General features: G+C 34.9%; 1 protein-coding gene across 2 annotated transcripts; it reads right to left on the bottom strand.

The window, feature by feature from the left end:
* Window positions 1-2,954: 2,954 nt before the first annotated feature.
* Window positions 2,955-8,028, bottom strand: LOC144558759 (GATA transcription factor 27-like). 2 transcript variants are annotated; one of them, XM_078307622.1, is made up of 8 exons: window positions 7,639-8,028; window positions 6,138-6,542; window positions 5,409-5,862; window positions 5,050-5,125; window positions 4,871-4,974; window positions 3,937-4,147; window positions 3,746-3,857; window positions 2,955-3,610 (listed from the first exon to the last, which is right to left on the bottom strand). In XM_078307622.1, the coding sequence occupies exons 1-8, from the start codon at window positions 7,676-7,678 to the stop codon at window positions 3,282-3,284; spliced, it is 1,731 nt and encodes a 576-aa protein (XP_078163748.1). In that variant the 5' UTR covers window positions 7,679-8,028; the 3' UTR covers window positions 2,955-3,281. The 2 variants fall into 2 exon arrangements, with proteins under 2 accessions (XP_078163748.1, XP_078163749.1); XM_078307623.1 differs by having other exon boundaries at window positions 3,937-4,123.
* Between the last annotated feature and the right edge of the window lie 342 nt (window positions 8,029-8,370).

Here is an 8,370-nt window from a genome sequence, read left to right as displayed (position 1 = left end):
GATCCTCTCCATTTCATATTATGCAAGAGGGTACCTGTAGGCCCAACGGCCCAACGGACCAACAGCCCAACGAATAAGTCTAACAGAATTAAGCCCATGTTCGACTGAAGACGAAAAAATTAATGAGACAACCTAGATTATTTTTATTTAGGTCGAATTAAATTATTCAAAATTTGTAAATGGTCGCTCACAGTTAGGGATGATTAATGAGCAAATTCAAGTGAGTTGCGATATGTTCGTGCTTAGTTCATCAGCCTAATGAGCGAGTCGATTCGAGTTGAGAAGACAATACTGAGTTGACAGCTGTGCTTGTGTTCAGCTCGTTAAATGCTCGAGTTGACTTGTGCTCATTAAGCGTCTCGTTAAGAAATCAAGTTTGAGGCAATTTGAATTTTGTTTTGAGTTTTTTTGTTCCACACACATCATTTAAAAACTAATTAATATTGATAATATTTAACAAATTGTCATAATAAAGTGGCAGCGCTGGGTTAGGGATTTAGAGTTAGCAAGAGTGGGTGAAGTCGGAACGGTAAGTATGCGAGTATGAGAGAGTAATAGAGTTTATATGGATAAAGAAGAAACTTTGGATCTGCTGGGTTAGAGTCGTTGGTTGCCTGGATCTGAGTGTAACTAAGTTGAAGTTGATCCATTTGGAATTAGATGTGGCATGAATTCATCTAACCCAGTTCTTAATGAGCGAGTTATAAGTGAGTTGGGATATACTTATGCTCAGTTCATTAAGTTAATGAGAGAATTGATAATGAATAAGTTGTTAGTGAGCTTTTAGCGAGCGAGTTACGAATGAGTTCACAAGTTATGAACGGTTTACTCACCCCTACTAATTAGATCAGTCTAATTAATATTCACTTGATAGAATAATTGAAGTATAAATCTCTGATTTAGACTTCAATCAAATATGACAAAAAGATTATTTTTATGTCGTCACTGTGATAGTTGTCCTCTTTCTTTCTTTTTTTTTTCTTTTTTTTCCTTTCTAGTTCATTTTAGACTTTCCCTTTTCTTTTACTAGACGATAATACAAATCGAAACGATTAAGTTCAAGTCTCATCTTCTTTTGTTGATGTGTTAAGTTCTAGTATCTAATGGCATAGCCTCCCCTCTTAATTACTTCGGACAATTACCTAATGTTTTGCAGTAGAATGACTCAAAATTGAGTCGAAATTTTATTCGAGCCTGCCTTAAATTTACGGGATCTCATTAAAATTCATATTATATCAAAACGGACGATTTGAATCTCACCATACGAGATATAGTATTTAATTGGATCCAAACTCACATTAAACGTGACACCCTACTAATGGTGGAGCCACATTGAATGAGAAACAAGCAACTAATGAACTTTTTTTTGCATATTCTTGAACAACCTATTGACTGAATTAATTAATTCACAACAATCTGCACCCACTAATCATACCATTAATATTTTTTGCCTGCTTCTAATAAAAATTCTGATAATTGTTATGTCTATTTTCATTGTTAAAGTTTGGCAAAAATAATGTTGATAATTGCATGCTATTTTAAAGAGAAAAAGTTTTATTTCTCAGTTTTTTTCATAAAATAATTATGAATAAGACTTGAATCGTTCTAACTGTTGAAAACAAGTCCTCTCCAAATTAGACTCCCAAATCTCTTCTCCCCCGCCATCTCTCTTCTCTCCTTCCTCTTATATTCTCTTGTAGTGCTCGCCCCTGAGACCGATCCGGTACTGTCTCCTTTTCATGTGACTGCTACTGCTGATCTGGAGATATGAGAACACGATCTAGAAAAGATGAGAGAGAGGCGATCTAGAGAAGATATGAGGAGACGATCTATTCAGAGATATCTCTATCTATCATTTCTTACTTAATCTTGTTTATTTTGCATGTCTTATATTCGATGTTTATAGACTTTCGAATTCAGGTGTACATGATTTAAAAATTAGTTTTACAAAATAGATCTGTTAGATTTATAGACTTTATTTGTCAGATTTACATGTTGGTCTGCTTTTATCTTTTAGCCCTTATTTTAAATTCTCGGTAGTTAGAGATATGTTAGTTTTACTTTTGCATAATACTTAGGTGTATAAGATTATTTACTTTGGTTTACATGTCTACATAATTCTTTCAGCTGTTATTTTAGGATTTGAACACTTGAAGTGGTAACGGTCAAAGTTCTACAAGTGATTTTGATCAAAACAGTTAGTTACTAGTTTCAACTGAGAACCACATGATAATGAAAAGTCTCTATTTTTCGCATCATCTTGTACAACAAATTACAATACTTCTTATTAAACTTTACATAATACTAAAAAAGAGATTTACATCTACTTTCAAAGTGGTGACACTTAATTAAGTTTGAGAAAAAAACTAGAGAATGAAGTTTGGAAACAATTAGTCGGTCCTTTTTAAATACATGCATGCGTTCATAAACACATAACAACATACACGATACATTCGCTAATAATTTGCATTTTATTTGTTTTTTTTAATGTTTCTGAACCGAACTCCGAATAAAACACAAATCACGAATTATTCACGAGAAAACACAATTTTTTTTTTGTTTCCTTATTGTACCGAATTATATCCGAATCACAAATTTTGACTCTCCCGAACCAAACCCGAACTATTCGTTTGTCACTATGTTCATAAATCATACACGACTAGTACATTTATGGGTTAAAATTGAATAGTGAAAACATGCATTTAAAGTTAATTTGAACGCATACTTTCGAGTGGGTTCAATATAAACTCTCGTCCTTCAGAAAAGATTTTTTTTTTTCAGTGTTTTTTTAACTATCTGAAAACATGAGTGAGTCAAAAATGAACATGTGTACAAAAATTAGATATAGTGTCTATGTAAGAGCCTAAGAGGTAATCTTGTACCGCATTCTGAGCACACATGTTGTCCAAATAAAAGAAAGCAATGCTATCTCCAAGCAAAATTTACACTAGTTCTTTCAAAACAAAGCAAAATGTACCTTCTTTTTTTCCTGACTTTTTTTTTTTTTTCTACTCCAACACGTTCAAAAGCAAAACACAAGCTAACTCCATATCTCCGCTCATTTATCTTACCATCCTATACATATCATTAAAATAACCAGCACAAGCCAGTTCAAAACCTGAGTTAATCTTGTACTCTCATCTCTTATCAAGAAATGAAGTCGACAAATACCAAATTACTCGACCAAATTGATCTAAAAAGACGGGTAGAAAACAAGCATGTTTAAAACCACCCGCTAACAACTAAATTAAGTTGATATTATCATAAAAAGATCAAATTACCTAGAACTTCAGCATTCGCTGCTTGTTACTGTAACTAGAAATCCCGCAACTGGACTGACTCTCCTCATTAGGTATTACTTTAAGCAACTCCGCTTCAGGGAAAGATGAGTTGCATGGTATGTCAAGGAGCAAGTCTTCATTTGAAAAATCATCACTGCATTTTATTGGTGAATTGATTGCTTTCATGTCAGGTGGGGATGAAAAAAGACCACAGTGCTCTTTACCAACAACACTCAGATTTGGTTGGAGCAAACCATTTGTACCGACATTCGTGTCTGGCAAGGGATATGGGATCCATTTTGGGCTGCTCATTATACCACCACTAGCCCCTGAAGTTCATACAGAAATTAAGTATCACTATTTTGTTATATTAGATGGAAACCATGGTAGCACAGCAATCCTTTCCATTTTTGTGTGTGTGTGTGGGGGGGGGGGGGGGGGGGGGGGGGGGGGGGGGGTTGAACCTGAACTGTCGTAATTCATTAGATTACGCGGCCTCTTGAGGGATGCCATGCTTGAACTGGACCCATTTGCCGGCATTTTTCCTAAACTTCTTCCATTCTTTTGCTCCTTTTCCTAATAAGAAAAAGGGAAATAAATAATGAATAACCAAATTGGCAAGACGAATCGACAAGAAAAAAAGAATATTCAGTACCTTAATCTGCTCATAAGAGTGGGCCCATTCAGATTTCACAGAGTTGTTTAATAAAAGCCTCCTGAGAGACTTCCAGTCCTCCAAATTTACCCCTGAAAGGCTGAAATTGAAAAGCCCCTCTTTGACAAGCTTTTGAAATCGATTTAAAGCCTCTATGAATTGTGAAGAACTAAACAAGCTCCTTAGACTGCATTTCATTAGATGCGAGAAACTATGAAAGTTAAAACAACAAAACCATGGAGAGAAATTCAGAAAAACTAAAAATGTTGATAAGTTGTACTGAGCTTGTGACTTAAACAAGAACAAGAGATGTACTTCTTATTGGGTTCTTTTTCTGTTAAATTGAGGTAATATTAGATGTTTAACTCTTCACAATTATTCACATCATAAGAAAGTAATAAAGAGCTCTTTTTTCCAAATAAAGTTTGATGCACTGCAGTGCATCACATCAACATGTGCACTTCTCGGCTTACCATGTAGGAGCTTAAAATAATAGAGTACAACTAGGGTGCTCTTAAGCTCACCAAAGTTTTGGTGAGCTTAACTCTAAAACTTATCAAATCGATTTCAAATGACGAATCCGAACCGTTGAAACCCGCCTACCTTACGTGTGATGCATCTACATGTAAAATTTTTAAATATTCGAATTAATTTAGTATAAAGTCAAGCGGTCAAAATTAAAAGGTTAATAAATTAATTTTAGTGCATTCATTTTTTGAACGTTTTTGACCTCTTGACTTTATACTAAATTAATTCGAATGTTTAAAAATTTCACATGTAGATGCATCACACATAAGGTAGGCGGGTTTCAACAATTCAGGTTCGTCATTTGAAATCGATTTGATAAGTTTTAGAGTTAAGCTCACCAAAATTTTGGTGAGCTTAAGAGCACCCTAGTTTTACTCAAAGTAATAAAGGCATGATATAATCTTACCCTGCAGGAGATTGCATTGAATCAGCAGGAGAGAGATACTTGTGCAGTTGCCGTTGCTCATCATATGATAAATTTTTTGAAAAGCACTCAAAATTTATAATCTCCTGCAAAAACAAAATTCACATAAAAGATCATTTCCCTGGAGAGATGAGGGGGAGGAAGGTGGTGTTTTGACCGACCTTCAAATCAAGTGAAGCCAGTGATGGATCACATGCAACACGGACGCTAGATTGCTTTTCACTTTGGAGTGAATCCCTACAAACAGTAAATAATTTTCAGTTCTATATGTTTTTCCAACTTTTAACAACCCAATTTTGTCGTTACACAAGTAAAATTTGTACAACATGTACAAATAATACTCAGCAGTTTAGGTTGGTTTTAAAGGGTGTATTATGATAAATGACAAGCTTTACAATTACCTATCAGGAGTTCTTTACCTTAACTGATTGACCTAAAATCAATTCAAGTGAATTTAGATATTGAATTTTATATAAAATAGTTAATGGAACAGTCTAGTACAGCAATTTTGGTTCTATACCTCGTTTTTGGTTTAACCTCAACAAAAGGTGCCCCCGATCTTTTCCCCTTTTCATCAGGGCTCATACAGCTCAAATGGACAGCTCCATTTCTTTCTCCCCTATTAGGAGGGGTAACACATGGACCCTTGACATCAGTTGGCACAGAGCTTGCCTCTGATTCCTCCTCCACTAACTTTGATTTTGATTTCGATTGTGATTTCGAGTTTGAGTTCAAAATCAAGATGCTGCCAGATCCAATCTCGATTGAGTCGGTCGAGTCCATTGGGTTCAAGGTCTCGGATGGGTAAACCAGGTCTTCTTCTGACGCGGCAGAGAGAGAGGAGAGAGGTGTTTCATGGAGTATGGTGTAAAGATCCTTTGTAAGCTGCTCAACACGAGTCGGCTTTGGCCGTGGGACACCTGTCCGCTTCTTTGAGGGTACCAGTGGGTCCCACATGTTAGATTGTGAAGAACCTGGAAAAAAAGAGAAGTGAATGATCATAGACTTGTGAAAGGTTCTTACAGAAAAAAAATTATATGCACTTATAGAAAATCTCATTTAAAGTGCAACTCTCACTAATAATTGGTTATAAAAATTTCAAACAAAAAGTGATTGGCAAACCAATTTCTAGAAATTGGCAACTCTATTTCTCCACATCGCTTTTATGTTGTAAATTTTAACATTTACAAGTTACAATGTAAAAAGGATCAAACCTGGTATACAATAAAAGAAACTACCAAAATCATACCGGTGAAGTCGCTTGCATCATATTGTGCACAACTTTCAGAATACGAGACACCTGACCCAGAATAAGAGCTCGACCTGGTATTACTATTCCAGTCAGTTGTCTCACTAGCTCGTTTGAAATTCTGACCCGAGAACGAGTCATTGCTTTCCACTAATGTTCTAGGTTTTGGATTAGGTTTCTTCTTGGGTACCCTATGGGCTTCCTTCTGGTGCTTGGACTGAGCCATTTTTGATACCGGTACTGGTACACTTCTTGGCTTGACTGGCTGAATGTCTTCTGACTCTATTATCTCTCGCACATGCAACGGAGTGTAATTTGCAAGAGAACCTTTAGTACGCCACCTAGACCCACAGGCATTGCACAGCACAGGTTTTTCAGGAGGTCCATTTCGCCAGAGTGGTGTACCTGTTGTACCAGTGCATACCAGTTTAGTAGTGAAGCATATTAATTTGAAGAATTGAAATAACGTTGCACTACAAAGGATTACAGTAAAACTGGTCAGGTATCTACTGGTGGGGAAGTCATAGTACGGGATACAACAGAATTGTACCAGGATGGTACAATACCCCAGTTAACCCTCAGACTGCTGTACTGCAATTAAAATAATAGAAAAGAATAAATTGAGGGAAAGTGTTGCCACATCATCCATGTTATGGGCCGGTAATCAGGTACAATATAGACAAAGCATTACAATAATAATGTTCATTGTAAATTTTTATGTAGATAGTTGTATATATACTTTGAAACAATAGCTTATAATACTTATCTAGATAGTTCACAATATATATAATTTGAATAATAATGTTCATTGTACAAGTAAAGGGAATTTTGAGATTTGTTATAAGCTGAATTTGGTACCAATCAACTCAGCAAATTTACAAGAATTTCAATCTGCATAAACTAAATGCACAGCCTGAATTATGAAACTAGTTACACACACCAATTTCAAGAACTATGTAAGACGCAGAGGTATCTAACTCTAAATTTGAGGTCAATATCTAATTCTAGAATTTCCCATAATAGAAAATTTTGAGATTGTATTAATAGATAGCATTCCTATATTAAGATTACAAATATTTATGAAGTAGAAGCACAGAATATTGTCTGACAAAGCTGGATTCACTTGTGTTTTTACAAAGAGTACTACACAAATATTTCTCCAAATCAAAATCTGAATCCCTTTTGTTTAAACTAGTACCAGTATAAATTTTACTTTCACACTGAGTTCAGCTCATAAAATTTAGAATCAAACAAAAAAAAATTACTAGAGAGTAACATTTCTAACAAAAACATTGAATAATTATAGTCTCATAATTTTTAGGCGTGATTTATCAATATGTTAAGAGGAATTTACAAAGTCAAATTGTTTCTTCACATTTGAATACAGTATAAGATTTATTGGGGCAGAAAAGCAAATATGAGATTTGCCTCTGGACGAAATCAAGTAGGTGGAAATTACGAAAAATCAAGTTTATAAAAGAGAAAATTAAGAGGAGCTCACTTGTAACTCCACAATGACGACACGGTCCTTGCTTTCCCATCAATTAATCTCCAAAAAGCGAACAAAAAATCAGAAAAGAAAGGGGAAAAAAATTGAGAGCAAATTGAAAGGGAAAAGGAGCTACGAATTCTGATAGCGCCTCATATAAAAGAGCGTACAAGAAGTCATCTCCTACAAAACGACGAAATAACTTTTCAAGAAAAAAGAAAGAAAATCTCAAAGGAAAGATTATTGTGCTAGTTTTCTAGTGTATTTTGTTCTCTTTTTTTATTTATTTCTGGGTCTTCTTTGTTCTCTTTGAGAGACCTGAGAGAGAGAGAGAGCGCAAGGCATAGAAAAAGGAAGAAAGGGAGATGTTGATGGAATAAAACCCAAAAAGAAAAGATTTTCGAGGTCAGATGTGGGCTGAATATATTAACAGAGTACTTTTCAATTCATGCAGCGCATGAACTATGGAATTAAAACAACGATTCCACTGGTTCTTGCGCTGCATGAAACTAAAACTGATCTGTTAAAATCTTTTACCTCAGATGTGAGGGGTTAAGTTGGAATATGTAACAATCTAAGGTCAAAGAAAGATAATTATTTCATTAACCATAATTATTTATCCTCTAAATAATAAATATTAATAAATACAGCGCAAAAGATAGTGGTAGAGAGAAGAAGAATAGGTATGGGGTGGGGGCAACGCTTTCAGAAAATTTCTTTTATTGATTATTTAATTTGGAATTT

This window comes from Carex rostrata, chromosome 8 (assembly GCF_964058835.1).
Source record: "Carex rostrata chromosome 8, lpCarRost1.2, whole genome shotgun sequence".
Taxonomy (NCBI): domain Eukaryota; kingdom Viridiplantae; phylum Streptophyta; class Magnoliopsida; order Poales; family Cyperaceae; genus Carex; species Carex rostrata.
The sequence above is the reverse complement of the archived record's forward strand: the minus strand, read 5'-3'. Positions and strand labels throughout refer to the sequence as shown.

Bases quoted from the DNA above. Each gene is read 5' to 3' on its own strand.
- LOC144558759 (XM_078307622.1), bottom strand. From the start codon at position 7,678: ATGGGAAAGCAAGGACCGTGTCGTCATTGTGGAGTTACAA. The intron at 6,543-7,638 runs GTGAGCTCCTCT...CTGGTACAACAG, and splicing joins TCGTCATTGTGGAGTTACAA to GTACACCACTCTGGCGAAAT. The intron at 3,858-3,936 runs GTACTGAATATT...TTTTCTTATTAG, and splicing joins ACTCTTATGAGCAGATTAAG to GAAAAGGAGCAAAAGAATGG.